Below are 14856 nucleotides of genomic sequence, written 5' to 3' on the forward strand. Positions count from 1 at the left end.
AATCTTCAAGTTATGCCACACATTTTTTATTGAATTTAGGTCAGCCTGTGACTGGGCCACTCAAGGACATTTATCTTTTTGTTCCTTAGCCACTCCAGTGTAGCTTTGGCTGTGTGCTTTGGGTCGTTGTCATGCTGAAAGGTGAACTACCATCCCAGTTTCAGCTTTCTTGCAAAGGGCAGCAGGTTTTCCTCAAGGACTTTTCTGTACTTTGCTTCGCTTTGCATTTAGGCCAAAAAGTTCCATTTTAGTTTCGTCAGACCATAAAACTTTGTGCCACATGGCTACAGAATCTCCTGAGTGTTTTTTTGCATGCTTCAAATGAGATTCAAGGTGGGCTTTCTTGAGTAAAATACAGGCCAGATTTGTTGAGTGCTTGGGATATTGTTGTCACATGCACATTTTAACCTATCCCCTGATCTGTGCCTTTCAACAACTTTGTCCCGGGTTTCTTTTAAAAGCTCCTTGGTGCTCATGGTTGAGTCTTTGCTTTGAAATGCGCTACCCAGCAGAGGGAACCTACAGGACCTGCTGAATTTATCCTGACATCACCTGAACCACTATAATTTAACACCGGTAGAGGCCACTTAACTTGGTGTGTGATTTTGAAGGCGATTGGTTACACCTGAGCTAATTTAGGATTGCTATTACAAGGAGGGTGGACACTTATCCAACCAAGCTATTTCAGTTTTTATTTTTAATTAATTTTCTACAAATTTCTAGAATATATTTTTCACTCATAAGTTGTGGGGTAGGATGTGTAGATAAATGAAAATAAAAATATTTTAATGCATTTTAATTCCAGGCTATAAGGCAACAAAAGGTGAAATATATATATATATATATATATATATATATATATATATATATATATATATATATATATATATATATATATATATATATATATATATATATATGATACTACTAAAAGAACATATTTTAGTTCTAAATCCAGATTATCATTAAATCATAATATCAAGAGATCGTCATTTTCTGTTCAGCTTGTATCGTGATGTGAAAAGTCTTGCATTGCTGCAACCCTAATTCAGGTCTACAACTTACAGCAGATTTTAGCTATCACATGTCAAGGTGGCCAGAATTCTCTGGAAACACTGGACTGGTGTAATTTAATTTAATGTTGGTCTCTTAAGTGTACACTATTCCTTCCTGTTTTGATTATGCTACTTATTTTATGTAGAACAGCAGATCCCTTCCCTGTGAGCAGCTCAATATAAATGCCTGCTCACCACGATCAGCCCTTTCCATTTTAACAGCAGTCATTAACATTGAGACATCTCTGTGAAGTATCACGATGGCTACTCGTACAGTAAATGGTAAAGTACTCTTTCTATCTTAGTGTTTTTCTTGTGCTATAGAGGTAACATTTGGGTATAGTTAATGGAGTTGGGGTTTCCAAAACAGGTAAAAAAAATCATTACAAGTCTTAATTCACATTCTATTTAACAACAAAAATCTTCTTTTAGTAATCTCACAAAGATTCTACATTAAAAAATATCGACCCTTCTTTAACACCAAACAGCTGTAATAGGTGGAGAGTGGGGGGAATGATTGATCTATACATACAGTATCTATACAAAATGAGAAAGCAATATGCAGGCTTTTTTAAATAATGCATACAAATGTTGAGGGCAAAAGTCCCTTGTAGTGAATGGTACTTACAGATGCATCACATGTTTTTAATATAATTGTTTAAATCACTTCCTCTGTTTCTTTTTTATTTTTACAGTGATTAAAAAGTGATCCTGCTTCTTTATTTTAATGGTTGCACGGTTGGAAAATAGGTCAGTGTTTCTCTTACGCTGAAAAAAAAAAATCTCCCAGACTGTCTTAGAACTGTGTGTCACATGACAATATCATGTAAGTGCCAGCATGTGTTGAACTTCACTATTCACCCAGAGAAAGACAGGATTATATTTGGCTTCAACTGAAAAATATGAATTTGGCCTTACCGCCAAAAGCAGGATTAGCTACTTGCAGAGCCCCCCTCCCCCCACTACAGTTTTTAGTAGCTCACCTATTTTATTTTCACAAATCTGAATGGCATTTAGAGCATTAGAGTACCATGATCAGATGCGGGCTGGTGTTCACCCCCCTCAGGCACTGCCTGCTGCGCTGCTGGGTGCAAGTCTCTTCATGAAGCCAGTTGCAGAACCGTATACTATAAATGGAATAATACACTTTTCATTAAATGTTTACTGTGAAACAGAGTTCATAAATACGAAATCCACTACCTATCATTGCAGAAGAAAAATTAAACAATAGATAAAATAAGAGTTTCTGTTTTTCACAAAAAAATCAAGTGTTATATGCATAGTTACTTGGACAAGCCACATAACTAATTCACTGCAGGTGACAGTCGTTTGGGAACTGCCAAAAGGTTCAAATAAAGGAAAAAGCAACATTTAGAACCATGACACCCGTCAAAGATGATTTCTGTCAGTCTGATTCAGCAGTCATTATCTCATCAAATGAAGCTTTATAAGCTTTACCATAAAACACGTAGGGCCTCATTTACTAAGCAGCGGTAATTTGGACAGAATTGCGGGAAGAAAATTGAGATGACTGCATGAAGTATTTCCCAAAGTGTCACACTCTAGCAAAAATACCGGTTGGAACAATTCTAAATAGCACAAATTGTAGGATGGAAACAGGTCTGAATTTGCACATGGTATTTATTCTATAGACACAGGTGAATGAGCTTACATAATGGTGGCAGCAGGGATAAAAATATAAGAGAGATAAAATACGATGAAATTATCTAATTTCAATTAAAAATAATATTTTATTACCTACGCGTCCTACAACAATGTGAAGCCTACAATGCATCAACGTGGTTTGTTTTGTATTACATGTAGCATCTGACCAAAACTACTTGGTATTAATCTAAAGATGATGACTACTGTGCTGTTTAAGCCTATTGTACATATCTATATGTTTACATAACGCAATGTATACAAACACATTCATGTTATTTTAATATGCCGTATAACATATGTATTAGTATAATATATATATTATATATAATATATATTATATATATATATATATATATATATATAATATATATATATATATATATGATATAAATAAATTTTAAAATAAATAAACTAACTAAAATACAGACACATGCGCTCGGGGTCAGCGAACGTAATGTAGAAACAATTAAAAAGCGCTGTGGAGGGGGATATATGTTTTGGCTGCAGTAAGAACACTGTATAAACAGATATACAATGTAACCTCCCAACTTGTTCTCCCAGAAAAATGTACATTGTTACTATGTTTAGTACAATTTTAGTAACTATGTTAAATTACAACCTGTGATGAATCTTGTAACATTGTGCCCAACAGTTGAAATTTGCTTCTGACACTAACAGTAAAGGTATTTAAAGCTCGGTTGGGTAGGTTTTTGCAGTAGTATTATGTTATACTCACTTACTTTTATTACGTGCATTATTTTCAATCCAAATGGAAATTTGGAATCGAGTGTTCAGGGTGGTTTTATCAATAAAGGTAGGTAGGTATTTATTGTAAGGTATGTGAAATAAAGGTCACTGTTACATGTTCTATTAGCCAAAAAGAAAAGAAAAAATAAATAAAATAAAACATGTACATAGTTATATCCTTTTTTCTATGTACATTTTACTGTGTCAAATACATTTGAATTGTATTTTGTATCCCCCCTCCCCCAACCCTACCAGACTGTTCAATTCACATTTAACATTCACCACATATATTCCATTAACTAATTGTTAATCAAGAGGAGAAGTGGGCCCCATATCTTCTCAAATTGTTCCATCTTGTCATTGACCCTGTATATGAGCCTCTCATCAGAATCAGTTTCAACAAGGGCTTTCTGCCACTCTACATATGAGAGGATCTTTATCCTTCCAGTGTCTCAGTATAATTATTTTGGCTGTGGTTATAGCTACCATTATTCATTTAACCTGCCTGTCATTCAAACTATCAGCTGTGCTATTTTTATTTAAAAGGCATAATGCCGGGTTCAGCAGTATTGTAGTTCCAATTACTTCCCCAATTTGCTGGATAAACTCCTGCCAGTAATGTTTTAAATTATTACATCCACAAAACATATGCAGAATATCACCTATTTCCCCCAGGTACCTAATAGACCTCAACACATATTAGAATCCCTCAATCCCAGCCTATTCACTTTAGCAGGAGTCCAGTACAATCTATTACGTATCTTAAACTGCATCAGTTTTAACCTAGCATTCTGCGTTGGACAAAGCATATGTCCTACCATACTGTCCCATTCTTTCTCTTCATACTCTTCCCCCAAGTCTAGTTCCCACACCATTTTCAAGGCCCTGCAGTCTGAGACTGTTTTGTCAACGAGAAAGCTATATACGAATGAGGCGAGCTAATGTCTTGAGCTGTGGGCCTCTAGTTTGTCGCTGATCTCTGACTGATATGGTGTCCTATTATCTTTCCTTCCTTTTTTAAGCACACAATCTTCATTTTGTGTACTTTCTTTTGAGTATCTGACTCAAATAATAAGCTTCAATATCAACCCATACTGGCTTTTTCATTGCCCGGAGTCTGGATAACTTTAAGCTTCTCTCTCTCTCTCTCTCTCTCTCTCTCTCTCTCTCTCTCTGCAAGCGTGATTCTTCCACAGGGACCCAGCTCTACTGCGTCCTGCTGTTGAGTTGAATCAGCTGGCTTGGTAACAATAATAATACAAATTTACAGCTTGTCTGGCATGGTGACTGTGTTTCTCCTATAGCTGAAATGCTTTGTGTGTAAGCCTATATTTTTTTTCCTATTACTGCCTTGGCAGTTTAAAAAAAAAAAAAAAAACAGTACACTTTTTCTTCCTGTCTGACACACTGCAGCTCCTTGAGCCTGTGCTCCACTGTGGTATATGGTACACGCTACCCCATTGTGTGACTGCATGCGGTCCAGAACAAGGTTATTGCTCTCCTGATTGTCTACCACAGCCACTCAAGGCTATGTATCCACCCCAGTGTACGCTATGTGTTACCCCAGGCTGTGTTGACTACACAGCGTTAAGGCTAGGTGCTTCTGCGCTCCATGCCACGTTCTACACCCGCCGGTGTTTAAACTACGTCCTTGGGGCCATATAGACATCAAGCCTAGCTAAATTCCACGCTTGCACGTCCGGCACAGCGTTCCCTGCTACCACGGCTGAGCTGTACGTGGCATTGTGAGCCCCTGGCCTGGCAGCAGACTCAGCTCTTTCTCTGGCCCCAGCTCAGCTGATAACGCCTGCAACGGTGGTCACCCTGGATGTTACAGAACCAGATGTCAGCATTGCTGAGGAGGACCATGATGCGATTTCAATCGTGGTCTCATGCAAAGGTCTCCTTCAGAAGCAGCCCTACCTCCCCTGACCATTCCTTTAGACCAGCGGTAGAGGAATTGCTGCATCACTCTCACCGCGAGCGGCTGCAAGGGACCAGGGTGATGAACTACTGGACGACTGGTCGATCTGTCCCAGTTGCAGGAAGGAGCAGTGGCCCACACAGCGATTGTGACAAAGCATTTGTTGAAGCTGGGTCTCACCCTCAATAAGCCAATTAATACCGGTGCAAAGTATGGTCTACTTGGGTCTCCTGCTGGATTCCCTTACAATACAAGCCTACCTGACGGATGACAGATTAGCTGTCATTTACAACTGTCTGGCCCTGTTCAACAAGGGTTCACAGTACAATTGGTGTTGTGTTAAAAACTACTGGGTCTGATGGCCATAGCTTCATCAGCTACCCAACTGGAGTTACACCGCATATGCCCAATCCAAGTGTGGTTCAGTGCCTTTCGGCTACACAACAAGTGTGACAGCCAACGTCAGCTGACCGTGTCTCACCTATGCTTGGAAGCCCTGTGCTGGTGGAGGCAAGCCTCTCACCTGAGCGATGAAATAAGGACGGGAGTGATACACAACCATCAATTGGTGATGACAGACGCATCCAACTCTGGTCAAGGGATGGTCTGGGCAGGCAGAGGAATCCGCGGAACCTAGTCAGGTCACTGGACATTCCTACAAATAAAGGCATGGGAGCACCTCAAACTTCAACATTTCCTTCCTGTGCTCCAGAACAGACATGTCCTTCTCCGCACGGACAACATGTCAGTAGTGGCGTACATGAACCACCAGGGAGACTGTTCTGGTATACTTTTCCATAAGTATGTTTTGGTGGTCGTCTTCGAATTGAAATGGAATGTTAGGCTACTTACCGTAACCCTGGTTCCCTGAAAGAGAAGACTACCACCAGCCAACGAGGGCGCATCAGTCACCCTCATGGGTTCGATGCAAAGAGAACATGGCTTCCATGGGTTGACTGTTTAATCCGTCGGTAGGTGGGACCGAGGAAGACACACCAGGAAGGAGTCTATCGGCAACTCTGATATAAAGAGCTCAGTGAATACCTACCTAAGGCAGGCAATCCCATAAGTATGTTTCGCTGGTTATCTTCTCTTTCAGGGAACCAGAGTTACGGTAAGTAACCTATCGTTTTCTCTATATCAGTTAGATGCATTTCAGAATTATTTCCCTTTTCCTAACAGTAATGCATCACAGATTGAATTTTCTAACATACACTGCATGCGTTAATTCAAATTAAATCATTAATTCAGCATGGCCGTAGCAGCAAAAATTTATCAACAATACATTTTAAACAAACAAAAGTACAGTTTCACCCAAAACGCCATTTTTGCCATCCATTTTCACAAAGCATTTACTACATTTCAAGCCACTCTTACCTTCTCCCCCAACCATTGTTGATTTGCTGATGTTTTTATCACCACTTTTGAGTAAGTGCAGCGTAATTAGAAAAATAATTTGTCACTGCACTACATACTGTATACACTACGATAAACATGTGCAGTTGGGTAACATATTTGAACACAGTGGCGGTGGAACAGAGCTGAGCAGACAGAATTGCAGCAAGCAGTGTGGGATGGGGATTTGGCATGGGCCCAGGACTGAGTGAGTGAGTATGTGTGTGTTATATGTGCTTAGAGGTTATTTTCTGTCCATGTTTCTATAGGTTTTCTTTCAATGACTTAATTTGTATAAATGTATCACAATGTTTAAAATTGTATTCCTGCCTGTCTCCAACCAGGTCCACTAGGACTCTATTTAGACAGCAGAGTGTCCTGGTTGGGGCAGACTGTTGTCAGTTCCAGTCCTGTGTGTTTCATTAATAAAAAAAGCTTTGGTTAATTTAAATGCTGTTTCCTCACCTTTCTTCCACCACCACCACCATATATACTATGAACAGCTCTATATTTTGCAGTTTTACTCCATAAATAGGATATACGCTTTTTTTAAGCTTTTTTAAGCTCCCAAAAAGTTGCAGATTTATAAAATGTTACAACTGACTAGAAATCTGCAACTATTTAAAAGGTAAAAGCAAATAAAAAGGTCTAATTAAGCAAATGATCAGTTCAATTAAGGGTTTAGTGAAGTAACTAAGAGCTCAGTTGGAATGAAAACAAAAAGACACAGGGAGGTCCCCATGACCGGGTTTGGGAAGCCCTGCGCTACACACTCTAAACTGCACAGTGATGGTGATTATGCAACCTTAAAAAAAACGTCAGCTCAAATTCTTCAAACACTCAATGCTGAAAGAGTCTGCAAAGGTTAGTTTATTATGGGTATTTCCAGTCCTAACAAATGACTGGAAGCATAAGGGACTGATGCCTACAGTCAGTACAGGGTCAGTGATCCTGTTCTTGCATATATAAGCCCTGCTGGAGAGGAGAAAGGTGCCACCTGCATCTAAATGCACAGAAATGCCCCTGGCACACCTCAGCAATCAACAGCATAAATATTTAATGAAGATACACTAATGACTGTTTGCTTGTTGTAATTGTTGTTTTTACTTGCTAACTGCAAAAAAGCATATACTGACCTTGTCTCTACATTTTAAAAGAGAATAGTTACATTATGATATACTTGAAAGATAAATGATACTAAGTGATACTATATTTTGTTCACTGTACAGTTATCGTCATACTATTGTGCAATATTATGTTGGTTGAGAAACAACTTAAAAGGTTTTCAGGAAAAAAAAATGTAATGAAGTGAATATCACTGAATAAACTTACATTCTTTGGACATGCCCGCTTCGAAGCACCTCTGCAGCCGACAGTACTGGCATCGATTTCTTGTGACCTTGTTAATAACACAGTTTTTATCTCTGTGACACGTATAAATCATGTTTTTCTGAATACTTCTGCGGAAAAAACCCTGAAATTACATGAAAAAAAGAAGAAAAGACATGTTAACCAATTTATTTTTTATTTCTCATACATGTGCCAGAGCATGCTTGATGCCAGGGCTTCAAATCCAAGCACACAAAAAAAAGACTGCTAAAATACAGTTAGTTACAGGCCAAGAAGTTGACTGTGTCACATTGTGGGGAATTGGCAGTGGAATGACAAAATGGAGCACTTTGTACAAACTGCTGAGTGGTATTTTAACTCGAGCCATAAAATACTGAGCATCCCAAACCATTGTACAATAGGAACAGCACATGTATTAATCACTGAGCTTTCAACATTTATAGAAACTGATGCACAAACAGCCATGGAAAATACTAGACCATCACATCAACATTTCCGTGCTATTCTGCTGTTGAAGATTAAGCATTTCAAACCATTCCCAGTCAATTCACAATAATGAAACTGAAAGGGTGGCTTTGGAAGTTTTGATCATGTAAAAGTAATACAGTATACTGTATATGGTAACAGATTGAATGACTGTGTTTAAAATAAATGAATTGATGCCCATTATGGTCCTAAATCTTCCAATAAATTAATGTAAGAAAGACAGTTACATAATTGGTATTTTGTGCAAACAGAGTGGTAATTTATGTTGGAATGACCCAAGTATACGATCTCAAGCATTATCGTGCAATATCATAAGCCACAAACACACATGCTCATTAGGTTTACTTTATGAATTGTCCTAAGGTGAAATTGGATAGAAAACCACACTCACATTACAATACATTTAGACACAAAGTAAACACTTCCTATTTATTAGTTCAAAAATGCTCACAGAAATTCACAAAAGACAGACAATGGGCTTGATTTATATTTTTATTAGCTGGTAAGTAAACATAACTCTATTACAATTTGCTTCAATAGCTACATATTAATTGTGACAGTTTTCTGATTTCTGGCTTCTTCAGTGTTGTTTTTGGCTATGAATGGGACATTTTAAGTTGTATCGCAAATGGACTCCTTTCACTACCTCAACAAATTATTTCTTATGCTTGGCTGAAATACAGTCTCACTAAATAGAACCCCATTGTGAACAGCTGCAGTATGCCAAGTCACTTATCCAGGTCTTCTCAATCCAGCTGAACAGCTTTCTATGGATTTGTATCCAGTGGCTTAACTAGCAGTTCAATATAAATCAAACAGGATCCTCTCAAAGAGATATTTTGGTAGACCACAGTAAAAAGCGATACATCATCTCAACAGTAATATTATACCTCGGACAGCTAACTCGAGTCGACACAAGTGTGCTTGAATTGGTCTGAATTCTCCCAGAACTCGAGTTGATGGACAGCTCGAGTTGGTTAAAAAGGAGGCGTTTCCATGGTTTTCCGAGTTACTCGAGTTATCATGTGAGTTGGGCAGGAAATGCTTGCGAGTTAAAGGTCAAGACGTGCATTCGCTGCAGGCGGTATTACAGTCAAATTGTCAACGATTTAAAAGGTAAATCCATCTAGATATTCTTGTTTATCTGTACATATACCTCTGGCAGACTGGTAAGCAGAACAGGGAAAGTAACGCTGGACAAGGGAAGTTGTGTCAGATGTCAAAGTGGAATGGCAGAGATGAAGTCAATTTGTTTGAAAACATTAAAAGTAGACCTGACATTTCCATCAAAGAAGTTCAAAAATCTGGAATTGATCTAATGCGATCGGATACCCGAAGGCACTGTAAACTTTTTCGTTCTTTTTTTTTTTTTTTTAACAAGGGTTTAATTAAGTAACAGCCAAAATTGTTTATGCCAGACTTGTTAGAAAGTCTGTAACCAAATGGTTGATTGTTGATGTCGATACATTGTAGAAATTACTAAAGACACCCACTGTGCACGTATCACAAAGCCTGTGAACAAAACAAAACATTCAAATAAATTAGTTCTGCATCGTATCAAACTGAGCTGATTTTACCAGTGCTTGCTAGTCTAACTGATTAGAAGGCCGTCTTTGTTGTTCTCCAAGTTGCTGCAGTATAATGAGTTACTGTAAATGAGATACTGTTTTAGCAGACAGATTTCATTAAGTAAACATTTATTTGAATCTTTACAGAATTAAAAGTGTAAATGCAAAACTGTGTTGCATTTTTCTTTGTGACTGTGCTAAGTGAAAAATGACAATTAAAAAAATGTCAAAATCCCCCGAGGTAGCAAATCCGCTGAATTTAATACCAGACAAAAGTCCCATTACGGTATGTTCCTGCCCCCTACCACATTTTTGATTGACATCTAGCAATATAATTTCCTCCCAGCCTGAATTCAGACTTTAGCGTTCAAGCCAGCTTGAGTAGTGAAATCGGACCACAGAATTTGTGCTCCTGTCCGAATTGTATGCTTTAAATAATATGTTTAAATTATAGCATTTGATCAGCAGTTTTGTTGTCAGAGTGTGATCCTTTTTGATGAGCTAAGCAATCCAAGGAAACAAGAGCACAACAAAGTGAACTTCATCGAATAATTATTATCTGCACTTTTATGTATTCATTAAGTATAAAAACATGTAAAACAAAAGGAAAATGCTAAATTTGGTTTTGATTATTTTACAGCACAACAAAGCTCATTCTAGGGATTTTTATCGGACAGCTTCCTGCCTTTTTAGGTCAGCTGTTGCTGAAAACAAAGTGTCCCACACATATGTGGAACCAGAAATGGCCATAATATTGTTTCATACCAAATACACATTTCTGGGTTAGCTTTAACATTTCCATAAAATTACCATTTCACAGCACACACTGCAACTGTGTAGGAGGCTGATTCTAAAGGTCTCCACACACCAGACGCGATGCGATTTTTTAATTGGCAACGAGACACTTTCGCAGCAACATGACCAAACACACCAGAAGTGACACAGAGAGACAGGTTTGAAAACTGCCAGATCTATACAACTGTTTAAAGTTGCTACTGACAGAACTATGATCAAGACTGGTACATATTCGTTAACATGATATGGAAATTGCAGGTGTCTTCTCTAACATATATGGCAATAAATCATACATACCAGGCTTATCCAGTTCCTTCAAAATTGACTTTATATATATGTTGTCTTTCAAATCTGTATCCTTATAATTGCAATGACCTTTGTCATAAAACTCTGGGTATTTTTTGAATGGCAAGTATTATGGTTTCCTCTCTCATTTTGGATACTGCTTCATCCTGCTGGATCTAGGGCATTGATGCTGTTCTCTGATTTCCTAGTTGACACACACCAAATCGCAAGTATAGGATTCAATCATATTTATTCCACACCGCTCCAGTGCCGCCCTGGTGCTGCTCCTGCATCACATGTCGCGTCGCCTGTGGTGTGAAAGATACTTATCACAGGTATAGCTTCTATTCATTTTGACACACTGCTGCACAGTTCTGCTTGCTGCATTGTGTTTGTTGGATAGTCAGATATGCAATCAGCCCCACTCAAAACAACTTCAGATTTCAGATATTTTCATGTATGAAATCATCATGTGCTCAGAAATGTCACATGATTCAATAATTTATTTTGCTCATGTGTACTGTTATTTGCATGACTTGGATATCGTAACGTTTTGCTGTGATTGTCATCTGCATCAAGATGAATGAGATACCACACCTCATCGACCATATCTGTTATCCTGGCTAAACCGAGCCTTCCTTTTGACTAGAATCCCCTTCCCTGAGCAGATTTCTCCCATAAACAATATCTTAATTGGAATCGTTATCGTTCATCTTGTTACCTTAATGGGGGGCGGATAGGGTGTCACTCATGGCCATGCCATGTTAGGTGTTCTCATTTACAGATTAAAAAATGAAAGTTCCATCCATAAATTATTCAAATCCCATCGTGTTCTCTGAGCATTCACCACTGGCAAAAAAAAAGAATCAGATTATTTTTCACTCTTAATTGTGTTGACATCTTATATCTTGTAGAAAGTGAAGAGGGATACATGAAACCCCACGGGTTCACAACCAAGGAGAGCAATTAATCAAGCCTATTATTTACACCTCGAGTTCTCCACAGAGAAGAGGTAATTCTATTACAAGTGGATACAAAAAAAAAAAAAAAAAAGCCAGTCACTGTTCACTTTTGTATGGCTTGTGTATTACTCTGTAGAACATGGAAGAGGTGACTACAAGGTTAGACAGCACTAAAAGAAAAACCTGTACTGAGTAAATAAGAGCCCAAGAAAGAACTGACAGGTACAAAGGAAGGCTTTGTGACTCCAGAATGTGAAACCTCTATAAAACACAAGTAAAATAATTCTGAAAGGTGCTGTTAAATAACTTACAACTCAATGGAAAACAAAGTGACGGCTGCTACTATTTGAAATCCCTCTTGACTGGTACAGATATGCTGATTCTGCTGGGTGAGAAACAGGACAGACTAAATGTTATCTATTATTTTAGCTGAGACAGCTGGTTTCCAGAACAGATCCCTTTTCACTGAGTACTTTGAAGGAAACACACGTAAGAAAAAAAAAAAAAAAAAAACTGTCTATCAGGTATATTCATTAGGACCATTTTTTAAATATGTTTTTGCTACTTTGTAAACCAGTACCATCATGCTGGTATCCATTTGCAGTATTGTAATATGTTACCATATTAGAACCAAAGCAGAACCGCCATGCAACGTTTTAATATGTATCGCCACTGCTGGTATAGCTGTGGCCTGCAATAATAAAATAAAAAAAAAAACATCTACTACAATTACAGTCAGATTACAATTACATTGCTTGCAATGTCTGCTGTAAACATCTAGAAACCGCCTATATTTAACTCAGATCAACTGGTATCTGTTTGATTATTCTAAGCAAACATATTGTGTAGTTAAGACAAACACACACAAATGGTCATCATACACTGTTTAAACATTACTAGTATTTTCGTATGACCAGCAGAATAACATCCCTCAACTAAAAAATGTGTGTGTATATATATATATATATATATATATATATATATATATATATATATATATATACACATACACATGCGTGCACAAAAACATGTTATTGTATATATAATATATATATATATATATATATATATAGATATATATATATATGTGTTTTTTTATATTGGTGAAACAAAAACTATAACATAAATTTTTTTTTTTAAAAACCTCTATAGTTCGAAAACCTTTTGTACGTAAACACGTAAAAACTCCAACGTTGAGGTTGCATTCGTCGGTAATCGCCATTAGCCTAATATTTTCTTTTATATATATATATATATATATAATATATATATATATATTATATATTATATATATATATAAAAAAAAAAACATGTATTCGTGGAGGTCCTCACCTCCTCTCCATCACAATAAATACCTAAAATCTCCAAATAACATTATCAACAGTTAAAACCCACTATTACCACCCAGTAATAACAAAATAACAGGTGTAGTTTTATCATAGGGACACGCTAGCTGTATAAAGCAATCTGTAAAAAAATCAAAGGGAGGGAGTCATTAGTTTTTGCCATGCATATTATAGTAGCATAGCTTAAAGTATTTATGCATAATGTTGATTCTAAATATGACACCAAGTAGTAAAATGTCTTGGGATCTCCTGTGCTTGTTTTAATTAGTGTGACCTGCCAGATCAGGATACATTCTCAGATTCCCTCCAGGGGTGATTGAGAGGTGACCGAAATGCTTGCCAACTAAGCCTCGACACACTGATCTGGCAGGATGAAATTCAGGAACGTGCGCTTGCCTTTAGACTCCAACGGTCCAAATTCACTTTTTTTCATCTGTTCAATAGGGGTCTGTGACATTTCTAAGAAAGTGGAGAAAGTCCCTTTTCCTCTGGGTCAGCAAGCACAGAGGTTCTTACATCATTAACATTGGATTTACTGGGTTGGAAACATCACTTAGGGTGGGGACACGCTTAACTATACAATTGGTTGTGCAGCACTTGATTTCAAATTGAAGTCAAGAAAGCTGCCTAATATGCCAAGAACAATACGTTTAGTGCACATTAGGCAAAACCCTAAGAGTGTAAAAGATGATTCACACCAGCACTTACAATGTATCATCTGGAGGTTGTTTGAGCTGATTAACATTAAGTGTTTATTAACATGTATGGACTTCTGTTTACACATGATAACAACACAGTCAAATCCACACTTGTATTCCAATCTAATTCTAAGGGCTGATAGTCTGTAATGGTTAAATGATTTACAGCTACACATGTACTATATTGATCTCTCCTGGTCACTTTACAACAAAAGAACAGCATAACAGAACAGAGATTAGAAGACAATAAACATAGTTCACCAAATTTCAACCGATGGGAAGAAAAAATGTGGCAAGATTAATATTCTCGTAAACCACAAACCATGAAATGTTGGGTGTTTTCTAAGTTCATTCATGCTTGCCAATAAAGCACTTTAGCAAAGTGTTTGTTTTATATTGTGCTACCATTAAAATGGTTTAATGTTTTCCATAAGTAAGATTCTTCTGCTGGTGGTGGTTTAAGGAAACCCCAAGCCTGTCTTTTTTCTGCATCCCCATTTTTTTCTTTGGCCACTGAGACACCGGTAGATGTTGTAGCACTACTAAGCCTTTAGCCATGACTACTGGCTTTAGCAGTACA

At 37.5% G+C, this 14856-nt stretch overlaps 1 protein-coding gene across 2 annotated transcripts in view; it reads right to left on the reverse strand.

The window, feature by feature from the left end:
• LOC121314758 (retinoic acid receptor beta-like) overlaps nucleotides 1-14856 on the reverse strand; it is a 218895-nt gene that overhangs the window by 40463 nt on the left and 163576 nt on the right. For both annotated transcript variants that reach the window (XM_041248407.1, XM_041248408.1), the window contains one exon: nucleotides 8119-8260. In XM_041248407.1, coding sequence (XP_041104341.1) covers nucleotides 8119-8260 — 142 coding nt within the window. The remainder of the gene's footprint in view (nucleotides 1-8118; nucleotides 8261-14856) is intronic.

This window comes from Polyodon spathula, chromosome 4 (genome assembly GCF_017654505.1).
Source record: "Polyodon spathula isolate WHYD16114869_AA chromosome 4, ASM1765450v1, whole genome shotgun sequence".
Lineage (NCBI taxonomy): Eukaryota > Metazoa > Chordata > Actinopteri > Acipenseriformes > Polyodontidae > Polyodon > Polyodon spathula.